Genomic DNA, 13,649 nt, shown 5'->3' on the forward strand with positions numbered 1-13,649 from the left:
AGTTAATTACATTTACGTGATTAGCTCAATCAGGTAATATTAATTACGGATAAATTATTTTATAGAATAGCATGTCATATCACTTAATCCGGCATAGCCAAAGACACGACAATGTTGATGATGATGTGGTTAATGACGATGATGTGGTTAATGATGATGAAGATGATGATGTAGATGAAGATGATGTGGTTAATGATGATTATGATGTTGATGATGTAGTTGATGATGATGTAGATGATGTGGTGGATGATGTTGATGATGTAGATGATGATGTGGTTGATGATGATGTTGATGTTGTTGATGATGATGATGTGGTTGATGATGATGTTGATGTTGTTGATGATGTAGATGATGATGTGGTTGATGATGATGTTGATGTTGTTGATGATGATGATGATGTGGTTGATGATGATGTACTTGTAGATGATGATGATGTGGTTGATGATGATGATGATGTGGTGCCATGATGATGATGTGGTTGATGGTGTGGTTGAAGCTTCAATGCCATACAACACTCCTTCCGTGGCCTCCGACTGCTCTTAAACGCTAGTAAAACCAAATGCATGCTTTTCAACCGATCGCTGCCTGCACCCGCATGCCCGCCTAGCATCACCACCCTGGATGGTTCCGACCTAGAATATGTGGACATCTATAAGTACCTAGGTGTCTGGCTAGACTGCAAACTCTCCTTCCAGACTCATATCAAACATCTCCAATCGAAAATCAAATCAAGAGTCGGCTTTCTATTCCGCAACAAAGCCTCCTTCACTCACGCCGCCAAGCTTACCCTAGTAAAACTGACTATCCTACCGATCCTCGACTTCGGCGATGTCATCTACAAAATGGCTTCCAACACTCTACTCAGCAAACTGGATGCAGTCTATCACAGTGCCATCCGTTTTGTCACTAAAGCACCTTATACCACCCACCACTGCGACTTGTATGCGCTAGTCGGCTGGCCTTCGCTACATATTCGTCGCCAGACCCACTGGCTCCAGGTCATCTACAAGTCCATGCTAGGTAAAGCTCCGCCTTATCTCAGCTCACTGGTCACGATGGCAACACCCATCCGTAGCACGCGCTCCAGCAGGTGTATCTCACTGATCATCCCTAAAGCCAACACCTCATTTGGCCGCCTTTCGTTCCAGTACTCTGCTGCCTGTGACTGGAACGAATTGCAAAAATCGCTGAAGTTGGAGACTTTTATCTCCCTCACCAACTTCAAACATCAGCTATCTGAGCAGCTAACCGATCGCTGCAGCTGTACATAGTCTATTGGTAAATAGCCCACCCATTTTCACCTACCTCATCCCCATACTGTTTTTATTTATTTATTTTTCTGCTCTTTTGCACACCTGTACATGACCATCTGATCATTTATCACTCCAGTGTTAATCTGCAAAATTGTAATTATTCGCCTACCTCCTCATGCCTTTTGCACACATTGTATATAGACTCCCCCTTTGTTTTCTACTGTGTTATTGACTTGTTAATTGTTTACTCCATGTGTAACTCTGTGTTGTCTGCTCATACTGCTATGCTTTATCTTGGCCAGGTCGCAGTTGCAAATGAGAACTTGTTCTCAACTAGCCTACCTGGTTAAATAAAGGTGAAATAAAAAAAATAAAAAATAAATAAAAATGATAATGATGTGGTTGATGATGATGAGGATCATGATGATGATGATGATGATAATGTGGTTGATGAGGATGTTGATGATGAGGATGATGATGTTGATCATGATGATGATAATGATGTGGTTGATGATGATGAGGATGTGGTAGATGATGTGGTTGATGATGATGAGGATGTTGATCATGATGATGTGGTCCATAAGTTCTGAATTAGATGACATGTTTAATATGAAAACACAGCTGTTATTGTCATACCTCCACACCAGTTTGAATGTTTGTTTAAAAAGTATTTTATCCAAGCTCGCAACTTGGTCTAAGAGCATTTCGTATTATTCTGTACATAATCCCGAGACTATATTTAGTATGATTTAGTATGTTACGTTTGATATGGTTACATAAGACTGATGGTTACTTAAGGTAAAAACGAAAGTAGGGTGGTTGGTAGGCCTATAATGTAAATGTCTAGCAACCTAAAGATTGCGAGTTTGAATCTCATCTAATCTCTTGATAATGAGCAATTTTTCAACTACTTACTACTTTTGAGCTACTTTGGAACTACTTAGCATGTTAGCTAACCCTTCCCTTTCCCCAAACCCTAACTTTAACCCCTTTAGCTAACCCTAACCTTTAACCTAACTCCTACACTTAACCCTAACCCCTAGCAACCTAGCTAGAATTTGTAACATATCATACGTTTTGCAAATTCATAACATATTGTACATGTTTGAAAATATGTTTAATATAACACGTTTTGACAATTCGTAACATATTGTACGTTTTGCAAATCCGGGGCATATAATACGAATTACGTAACATATCATCCAAAATGGATGATGGACACCCACAAATGAATACATACTGTAACGACCCTGGGTTTATAAGAAACGAAACGTAACATATCATACTAAATGGAATGTCCCGATTTTAATAGGTAAAGAATAATACGAAATGCAATGATACCAGGTTGAAGCTCAGTATACTATTTATTCAACAACAAAGTAGTGTGTCTTGCGAAATATATCGACTTGTTTGCACAATGACATCTGCCAAGGCCAATAGCATACTTAAATCATCAGCCTCAATATATCGTTCAACTGTTGTGCGAGAAGAGTGGCACCAATGCAACTGCGCGCAAAACTGAAGCCTCCGCCACTCCCTCTCTCTCCTTCGATCAACCTCGTCTCGTACACTGCCTGTGAAGATATGACAGTGTAGTTATCTGTAAACACAGACCTCCGCTGTTCAAGGAGTGTGCTCACATCTCTCATTCCCTCTCCGCGTTAGTAGTGTAGGAGAGCTCTCCAGCCTCTGAAGTGGCTTCGCTCAAACGCAGCAGCGCGGTCATCCGAGGAGACAGAGAAGAGGGCAGGAAAAGGTGCATATCGCGAATTCCTCAAGGATGGAGGTAAGCAACAGTTGTTAACAAGTTTAGAATGAAGTGTTTGGACAGTAGGATTTCGTTGTAGATAAAAAAAATATTCACGGAACTCAACTCTGCTGAAGTTGGTTTAACAACTTGTGGAAGTAGACTCTGTCGCCTTGGGAATGTGGAGTTGTTGGCTACAAGTTATATCACAACATATTTGCTTTGTAATTAATGTAAAGCTTTGTATTTAATATACATCTTTGTATTTAATGGAAATCTATCTATCTTTTCATTGGGGATAAAATTGACTTTCTAATATTGGCTAGTTAAAGCCACCCTGTACTTATTTCCGTGAAGAATCTCCGATTCACATTATATCAGTGGTGGAAAAAGTCCCCAATTGTCATATGTTACTTTAGTAAAAGTGAAAGTCACCCAGTGAAATACTACCTGAGTAAAAGTCTAACCATCAAAAGTAAATGTTACTGCTAAAATCATTTTAAATCCCCTATATTTAGCAAACCAGACAGCACCATTTTCTTGTTTTTCCTTGTATTTACTGATAACCAGAGGGACACGCCAACACTCAGGCATGACACATGAAGCATTTGTGTTTAGTGAGGTGAGTCCTCCAGATCAGAGGCAGTAGGGATGACCAGGGATGTTCTCTGTTTAGTGAGTCCTCCAGATCAGAGGCAGTAGGGATGACCAGGGATGTTCTCTGTTTAGTGAGTCAGTCAGGTCAGAGGCAGTAGAGATGACCAGGGATGTTCTCTGTTTAGTGAGTCCTCCAGATCAGAGGCAGTAGGGATGACCAGGGATGTTCTCTGTTTAGTGAGTCCTCCAGATCAGAGGCAGTAGGGATGACCAGGGATGTTCTCTGTTTAGTGAGTCCTCCAGATCAGAGGCAGTAGGGATGACCAGGGATGTTCTCTGTTTAGTGAGTCCTCCAGATCAGAGGCAGCAGGGAGGACCAGGGATGTTCTCTGTTTAGTGAGTCCTCCAGATCAGAGGCAGTAGGGAGGACCAGGGATGTTCTCTGTTTAGTGAGTCCTCCAGATCAGAGGCAGTAGGGATGACCAGGGATGTTCTCTGTTTAGTGAGTCCTCCAGATCAGAGGCAGTAGGGATGACCAGGGATGTTCTCTGTTTAGTGAGTCCTCCAGATCAGAGGCAGTAGGGATAACCAGGGATGTTCTCTGTTTAGTGAGTCCTCCAGATCAGAGGCAGTAGGGATGACCAGGGATGTTCTCTGTTTAGTGAGTCCTCCAGATCAGAGGCAGTAGGGATGACCAGTGATGTTCTCTGTTTAGTGAGTCCTCCAGATCAGAGGCAGTAGGGATGACCAGGGATGTTCTCTGTTTAGTGAGTCAGTCAGATCAGAGGCAGTAGGGATGACCAGGGATGTTCTCTGTTTAGTGAGTCCTCCAGATCAGAGGCAGTAGGGATGACCAGGGATGTTCTCTGTTTAGTGAGTCCTCCAGATCAGAGGCAGTAGAGATGACCAGGGATGTTCTCTGTTTAGTGAGTCCTCCAGATCAGAGGCAGCAGGGAGGACCAGGGATGTTCTCTGTTTAGTGAGTCCTCCAGATCAGAGGCAGTAGGGATGACCAGGGATGTTCTCTGTTTAGTGAGTCCTCCAGATCAGAGGCAGTAGGGATGACCAGGGATGTTCTCTGTTTAGTGAGTCTTCCAGATCAGAGGCAGTAGGGATGTTCTCTGTTTAGTGAGTCCTCCAAATCAGAGGTAGTAGGGATGACCAGGGATGTTCTCTGTTTAGTGAGTCCTCCAGATCAGAGGCAGTAGGGATGACCAGGGATGTTCTCTGTTTAGTGAGTCCTCCAGATCAGAGGCAGTAGGGATGACCAGGGATGTTCTCTGTTTAGTGAGTCCTCCAGATCAGAGGCAGTAGGGATGTTCTCTGTTTAGTGAGTCCTCCAAATCAGAGGTAGTAGGGATGACCAGGGATGTTCTCTGTTTAGTGAGTCCTCCAGATCAGAGGCAGTAGGGATGACCAGGGATGTTCTCTGTTTAGTGAGTCCTCCAGATCAGAGGCAGTAGGGATGACCAGGGATGTTCTCTGTTTAGTGAGTCCTCCAGATCAGAGGCAGTAGGGATGACCAGGGATGTTCTCTGTTTAGTGAGTCCTCCAGATCAGAGGGAGTAGGGATGACCAGGGAAGTTCTCTGTTTAGTGAGTACTCCAGATCAGAGGCAGTAGGGATGACCAGGGATGTTCTCTGTTTAGTGAGTCCTCCAGATCAGAGGCAGTAGGGATGACCAGGGATGTTCTCTGTTTAGTGAGTCCTCCAGATCAGAGGCAGTAGGGATGACCAGGGATGTTCTCTGTTTAGTGAGTCAGTCAGGTCAGAGGCAGTAGAGATGACCAGGGATGTTCTCTGTTTAGTGAGTCCTCCAGATCAGAGGCAGTAGGGATGACCAGGGATGTTCTCTGTTTAGTGAGTCCTCCAGATCAGAGGCAGTAGGGATGACCAGGGATGTTCTCTGTTTAGTGAGTCCTCCAGATCAGAGGCAGTAGGGATGACCAGGGATGTTCTCTGTTTAGTGAGTCCTCCAGATCAGAGGCAGCAGGGAGGACCAGGGATGTTCTCTGTTTAGTGAGTCCTCCAGATCAGAGGCAGTAGGGAGGACCAGGGATGTTCTCTGTTTAGTGAGTCCTCCAGATCAGAGGCAGTAGGGATGACCAGGGATGTTCTCTGTTTAGTGAGTCCTCCAGATCAGAGGCAGTAGGGATGACCAGGGATGTTCTCTGTTTAGTGAGTCCTCCAGATCAGAGGCAGTAGGGATAGCCAGGGATGTTCTCTGTTTAGTGAGTCCTCCAGATCAGAGGCAGTAGGGATGACCAGGGATGTTCTCTGTTTAGTGAGTCCTCCAGATCAGAGGCAGTAGGGATGACCAGTGATGTTCTCTGTTTAGTGAGTCCTCCAGATCAGAGGCAGTAGGGATGACCAGGGATGTTCTCTGTTTAGTGAGTCAGTCAGATCAGAGGCAGTAGGGATGACCAGGGATGTTCTCTGTTTAGTGAGTCCTCCAGATCAGAGGCAGTAGGGATGACCAGGGATGTTCTCTGTTTAGTGAGTCCTCCAGATCAGAGGCAGTAGAGATGACCAGGGATGTTCTCTGTTTAGTGAGTCCTCCAGATCAGAGGCAGCAGGGAGGACCAGGGATGTTCTCTGTTAAGTGAGTCCTCCAGATCAGAGGCAGTAGGGATGACCAGGGATGTTCTCTGTTTAGTGAGTCCTCCAGATCAGAGGCAGTAGGGATGACCAGGGATGTTCTCTGTTTAGTGAGTCCTCCAGATCAGAGGCAGTAGGGATGTTCTCTGTTTAGTGAGTCCTCCAAATCAGAGGTAGTAGGGATGACCAGGGATGTTCTCTGTTTAGTGAGTCCTCCAGATCAGAGGCAGTAGGGATGACCAGGGATGTTCTCTGTTTAGTGAGTCCTCCAGATCAGAGGCAGTAGGGATGACCAGGGATGTTCTCTGTTTAGTGAGTCCTCCAGATCAGAGGCAGTAGGGATGACCAGGGATGTTCTCTGTTTAGTGAGTCCTCCAGATCAGAGGCAGTAGGGATGACCAGGGATGTTCTCTGTTTAGTGAGTCCTCCAGATCAGAGGCAGTAGGGATGACCAGGGATGTTCTCTGTTTAGTGAGTCCTCCAGATCAGAGACAGTAGGGATGACCAGGGATGTTCTCTGTTTAGTGAGTCCTCCAGATCAGAGGCAGTAGGGATGACCAGGGATGTTCTCTGTTTAGTGAGTCCTCCAGATCAGAGGCAGTAGGGATGACCAGGGATGTTCTCTGTTTAGTGAGTCCTCCAGATCAGAGGCAGTAGGGATGACCAGGGATGTTCTCTGTTTAGTGAGTCCTCCAGATCAGAGGCAGTAGGGATGACCAGGGATGTTTCTCTTGATAAGTGTGTGAATTAGACCTAGATTTTCCTGTCCTGATAAGCATTCAAAATGGAACGAATACATTCGGGTGTCAGGGAAAATGTACAGAGTAAAAAGTATACGATTTTCTTTAGGAATGTAGTGAAATTAAAGCAGAAGTTGTCAAATATAAATAGTCAAGTACAGATACCCCCCCGCCCCCCCCCCCCCAAAAAAAAACTACTTAAGTAGTACTTTAAAGTATTTTTTTACTGAAGTACTTTATACCACTGCAATTGTATTACCGTTTAACTAAGCATAGCACATCCAGTCCAGTGACTTGGTCACAGCTTTACTGGGAACAGGCGCCAATTCAACGTCCATTGCATTTCATTGAAACAACGCGGATTCAACCAGTGTGTTTCCCAGTGGGAGGGTTACATACAGAAAACATCCATGCTGTCAATCATCGTAGTGAGCATCGACGACCCACACCCTGATAACTGGAGAGACACTCACGTGATACTCAGGGGTTACATCCCAAATGGCCATCCTATTCACTACTGTGCACTACAGTGCACTACTGTCCCACCTGGACAAGAGGAACACCTACAGTTGAAGTCGTAATGTCTGCAAACTAAGTGTTATGTAAACTTCCGACTTTTCAACTCTTAAGTATTCCTCTGGTCCAGGTGGAAGAGTAGTGCACTACGTAGGGAATAGGATGGCTATTTGGAATGTACCCCTGAGTATCATGTGAGTGTCTCTCCAGAATACCTCATGTGAGAATGCTGTTCATTGACTACAGCTCAGCCTTCAGCACCGTAGTACCCTCCAAGCTCATCATCAAGCTCGGGATCCTGGGTCTGAACCCCACCCTATACAGACTGGGTCCTGGGTCTGAACCCCGCCCTATACAAACTGGGTCCTGGGTCTGAACCCTGCCCTATACAAACTGGGTCCTGGGTCTGAACCCCACCCTATACAGACTGGGTCCTGGGTCTGAACCCCGCCCTATACAAACTGGGTCCTGGGTCTGAACCCTGCCCTATACAAACTGGGTCCTGGGTCTGAACCCCGCCCTATACAAACTGGGTCCTGGGTCTGAACCCCGCCCTATACAAACTGGGTCCTGGGTCTGAACCCCGCCCTATACAAACTGGGTCCTGGGTCTGAACCCCGCCCTATACAAACTGGGTCCTGGGTCTGAACCCCGCCCTATACAAACTGGGTCCTGGGTCTGAACCCCGCCCTATGAAAACTGGGTCCTGGGTCTGAACCCCGCCCTATGAAAACTGGGTCCTGGGTCTGAACCCCGCCCTATACAAACTGGGTCCTGGGTCTGAACCCCGCCCTACGTTTGGGACACAACTTCAGCAGACTTATAAATCTGTTCCCATGAAGCGAACAGAGAGGGGGAATCCAAGATCCAACAAGTTGTTTACTATTTTGTAAGAAAAATCCATGAAGTCAGCTGAGTTCTCTAAAATCAATTTGCTGTTTCTCTTCTCTGTCTCCTTCTCTCTCATGGACTTGCCGTCTCGACCTCTGAATGCTCTGGCTATGAAAAGCCAACTGACATTTACTCCTGAGGTACTGACCTGTTGCACCCTCTATAACCACTGTGATTATTATTTGACCCTGCTGGTCATCTATGAACGTCTTGATTAACAATCGATCTGGTCTTAATGGACAGGTGCTCTTAAAATCTCCACCCGATTGATCAAATTAAATGTTTTGTAACACCAAAACTAGCTGCCCACCAACGTGAAGGAGACGAAAGCTTAACTTTACTGGAGTATTGAAACACATCATCCTGAGATGTTTTGAAACGCGACATAGTGTGTTATAACAACAGTTAGTCATGTGTTGTGTAACACCTTGCCAGGGACTGGGAGACCTACCTTAAAAAAGGTTCAAAACACTCATTTGGTGTTTCGTGTTTCTGTTTAGTACCGAATTAGATAACGTCACCAAAATATAAGCTTTCTCTCTCTCTCTATAGCTTCTAAACACTATGATGGTGGTTCACCTCCTGTCTAGTGAAGAATTAGATAGCTTCTCTTTTGGTGTCGTTTTCGCTCTCTCTCTATAGCTTCCAAACACTAGGATGGTGTTTCACCTCCTGTCTAGTGAAGAATTAGATAGCTTCTCTTTTGGTGTCGTTTTCTCTCTCTCTCTATAGCTTCCAAACACTATGATGGTGGTTCACCTCCTGTCTAGTGAAGAATTAGATAGCTTCTCTTTTGGTGTCGTTTTCTCTCTCCCTCTATAGCTTCCAAACACTAGGATGGTGTTTCACCTCCTGTCGAGTGAAGAATTAGATCGCTCCTTCTGGAATATTCTAATGGTTAACATTGGTTTATGTATCTGATCATTTGCCAGTTGTAACCATTTTTGGCAGGCATTGTTGAGCACAGTGCTCCAACCACCGACAGTGACTAGAGGTTTCACCAATGATGTACGTACATGTATATGAACCCTGGATTGTTAATTGCCGTGTATTGGCCATTGACAGGCTTTGAAGCCACCGGTCGGCCATATTGGTACTCCCCAGTAGGAACAGTCCTCCATAGGAATGGATGGAATTCTATTTCAATTAAATGTTTCAAGGACAAAATTACATGAATTTCTTTGTTGTAGTGTGGACAGTAACATTAGTACTCCCCCCCCCCCCAAAATATATTAAGGACATTTAAAAATATATATTTTTACATTTTAAATGTTAATGTTTAGCTCACACGATTTTAAAAGTATGCATTTAAATGTCTGTAATATAATAAACGTGGCAAAAATGAATGTAGACATTAATAAATCAATTTATATAGCTTTACAAAATATTTTTCACAATGGAAAAGGAGTGCCAAGATGGCTGCCCTGTGGCTTCAATACAGCACCTCCTGTCAGTCATCCAGGTGTTTATGCACATCATTGGGTTTTACAGCAAGCATTGCAGGATACTATGAAAAGTCCAAAGAGGACATATGAAGAAAATAAAAAATGAATAGTTCCCTATTTATCTCGCGATCACGACATAACAAAAGTTGTTTTGTTGTTTTGTCGAGATCACGAGATAATCAAAAGTACCATCATCCATTGATTGATCTGTTCAGATGCACGACAACCAAACATAGAGAACTGAGGGATTTTAACTCATTGGAAGTCTAGTTTTCATCTCTTTGTCCTTTCTTTCTTGACGTGTCTCTGTTTTCAGAGTATTGTGGGTAATTCAACATTTTAAGACTTAATTCATTATTTTTTTTTACACAATGTTATATGCATGTTTGCGGGGTGGGGAAAAATAATAAAAAAAGTATAATCTTTATTGGTATTAAAAGCAGCTTGTTGTGCCATGAGGTGCAATGGATCAGGATGAATGGGTTATCCAATCACCTGATCTCAGGTCAGGTTCACTACTTGTCATGGCTTCATTACACAATCATGATGTTTTGAGACGTTCTATTTTTACAGTGTAGATTCCGGGACTTTTCTAGGGAGTTTTTCCTCTCCACGGGGCTTCTGCATTGCTTGCTCTTTGGGGGGGTGTGGGGGTGGGTGGGGGGGGGGGGGGGGGTGGGGGGGGGGGGGGGGGGGGGTTAGGCTGGGTTTCTGTAAAGCACTTTGTGACATTTGCTGATGTAAAAAAAAAAAAGGGCTTTGTAAAATAAATGGGATTACAGACAACATATGGATTTTAAAGTGAGTCTATGGTATATGGGCAACAGACCACCTATGGATTCTATAGTAAATCTATACACTGAGTGAACAAAACATTAGGAACACTTTCCTAATATTGAGTTGCACCCCCCTCCCCCCTTTTGCCCTCAGAACATCAAGGTGTCTACTTTCCCTATAAGCATGTTGAGGGCCTTTCCCTATAAGCGTGTTGAGGGCCTTTCCCTATAAGCGTGTTGAAGGCCTTTCCCTATAAGCGTGTTGAGGGCCTTTCCCTATAAGCATGTTGAGGGCCTTTCCCTATAAGCATGTTGAGGGCCTTTGCCTATAAGCGTGTTGAAGACCTTTCCATATAAGCGTGTTGAGGGCCTTTCCCTATAAGCGTGTTGAGGGCCTTTCCCTATAAGCGTGTTGAAGGCCTTTCCCTATAAGCGTGTTGAGGGCCTTTCCCTATAAGCGTGTTGAAGGCCTTTCCCTATAAGCGTGTTGAGGGCCTTTCCCTATAAGCGTGTTGAAGGCCTTTCCCTATAAGCGTGTTGAGGGCCTTTCCCTATAAGCGTGTTGAGGGCCTTTCCCTATAAGCGTGTTGAGGGCCTTTCCCTATAAGCGTGTTGAGGGTCTTTCCCTATAAGCGTGTTGAGGGCCTTTCCCTATAAGCGTGTTGAGGGCCTTTCCCTATAAGCGTGTTGAGGGCCTTTCCCTATAAGCGTGTTGAGGGCCTTTCCCTATAAGCGTGTTGAGGGCCTTTCCCTATAAGCGTGTTGAGGGCCTTTCCCTATAAGCGTGTTGAAGGCCTTTCCCTATAAGCATGTTGAGGGCCTTTCCCTATAAGCGTGTTGAAGGCCTTTCCCTATAAGCGTGTTGAAAGTCTATTGTTATTTAGTATTCTGTATAATAACATTGTTTTTTTCCCTAAAGTTTGCTAAGCGCAGGTAACATGCTGATTGGTCGGCTGTTTGAACCAATAAAGGGTGCTGTTCTTGGGCAGTGGACATTTCCTCCCTTCAGGCCTAAGGAAACCTAGGCTTAGATTGAAGATGTGGCAAACAGGAGTCGCAATGTGTTCCACTACCAACCTCAGAAAATTGACTGTCCAGATTGTCGGTACCAAGTGGTTTGTCCTTTATTTATAGATAAGAATAATTTCTTCTCCTCTTCCACGTTAACTTTTTCGGAATTCAAAACTACAGCGCTTGTCTTTCATTATTTGGTCCGTTGAATATGAAGGCTCAGCGTTTGTTGTTTGCATATTCATGCCTAAATTTGCTTAATCGTGTCAACAAAAAAAGTTACTAAAGTAGTTGGTAGTATCAAAAGATTTTGTTATGAACAAGCCATCAATCAATCAATCAATCAATAAAATTGATTTATAAAGCCATTTTTACATCAGCTGATATCTCAAAGTGCTGTACAGAAACCCAGCTTAAAACCCCCCAAACAGCAACCAATGCAGGTGTAGAAGCACGGTGGCTAGGAAAAACTCCCTAGAAAGGCCAAAACCTAGGAAGAAACCTAGAGAGGAACCAGGCTATAAGGGGTGGCTAGTCCTCTTCTGGCTGTGCCGGGTGGAGATTATAACAGTACATAGCCACTAAGGCCAAGATTGTTCTTCAAGATGTTTAAACGTTCATAGATGACCAGCAGGGTCAAATAATAACCAGTGGTTGTAGCGGGTGCAACAGGTTCAGCACCTCAGGAGTAAATGTCAGTTGGCTTTTCATAGCCGAGCATTCAGAGGTCAAGACAGCAGGTGCGGTAGAGAGAGAGCCGAAAACAGAAGATCCGGGACAAGGCAGCACGTCCGGTGAACAGGTCAGGATTCCATAGATTCCATAAACTGGAGCAGCAGCACGACCAGGTGGACTGGGAACAGCCAGGAGTCATCAGGCCTGGTAGTCCTGAGGCATGTTCCTAGGGCTCAGGTCCTACGCGAGGGCAGGGAGAGAGAGAGAATTAGAGGGAGCATACTTAAATTCACACCAGGCCTGACACTTAAAGGACACCAGATAAGACAGGACAATGGCATTGAGGAGTACACCACATCATTCACTGGCTTCATCTATAAGTGCATCGATGACGTCCCCCCCACAGTGACCGTACGTACTTACATACCCCAACCAGAAGCCATGGATTACAGGCAACATCCCCACTGAGTTAAAGGGTAGAGCTGCCGCTTTCAAGGAGCGGGACTATGTAGGGGGAAGAGGGAACATTTAATCCACTATGTAGGGGAAAGAGGGAACATTTAATCCACTATGTAGGGGGAAGAGGGAACATTTAATCCACTATGTAGGGGAAAGAGAGAACATTTAATCCACTATGTAGGGGAAAGAGGGAACATTTAATCCACTATGTAGGGGAAAGAGGGAACATTTAATCCACCTGGTTTAAACTATGTAGGGGAAAGAGAGAACATTTAATCCACTATGTAGGGGAAAGAGAGAACATTTAATCCACTATGTAGGGGAAAGAGAGAACATTTAATCCACTATGTAGGGGAAAGAGAGAACATTTAATCCACTATGTAGGGGAAATATGCAACATTTAATCCACTATGTAGGGGAAAGAGAGAACATTTAATCCACTATGTAGGGGAAAGAGAGAACATTTAATCCACTATGTAGGGGAAAGAGGGAACATTTAATCCACCTGGTTTAAACTATGTAGGGGAAAGAGAGAACATTTAATCCACTATGTAGGGGAAAGAGAGAACATTTAATCCACTATGTAGGGGAAAGAGAGAACATTTAATCCACTATGTAGGGGAAAGAGAGAACATTTAATCCACTATGTAGGGGAAAGAGAGAACATTTAATCCACTATGTAGGGGAAAGAGAGAACATTTAATCCACTATGTAGGGGAAAGAGAGAACATTTAATCCACTATGTAGGGGAAAGAGAGAACATTTAATCCACTATGTAGGGGAAAGAGAGAACATTTAATCCACTATGTAGGGGAAAGAGAGAACATTTAATCCACTATGTAGGGGAAAGAGAGAACATTTAATCCACTATGTAGAGGAAAGAGGGAACATTTAATCCACTATGTAGGGGAAAGAGAGAACATTTAATCCACTATGTAGGG

The 13,649-nt window shown here is 44.2% G+C and overlaps 1 protein-coding gene across 2 annotated transcripts in view; it reads left to right on the forward strand.

Moving 5' to 3' along the window:
• Nucleotides 1-2,665: 2,665 nt before the first annotated feature.
• zgc:153184 (capZ-interacting protein) overlaps nucleotides 2,666-13,649 on the forward strand; it is an 83,138-nt gene continuing 72,154 nt past the window's right edge. The window contains exon 1 of one of the 2 annotated variants that reach the window (XM_036965300.2): nucleotides 2,666-3,039. In XM_036965300.2, the coding sequence (XP_036821195.2) occupies nucleotides 3,034-3,039 (6 nt within the window). In that variant the 5' untranslated portion in view covers nucleotides 2,666-3,033. The remainder of the gene's footprint in view (nucleotides 3,040-13,649) is intronic. The other variant, XM_036965301.2, reaches the window with a different exon arrangement.

Source organism: Oncorhynchus mykiss, chromosome 27 (genome assembly GCF_057628025.1).
Source record: "Oncorhynchus mykiss isolate SJ-2025 chromosome 27, ASM5762802v1, whole genome shotgun sequence".
Classification (NCBI taxonomy): Eukaryota; Metazoa; Chordata; class Actinopteri; order Salmoniformes; family Salmonidae; genus Oncorhynchus; species Oncorhynchus mykiss.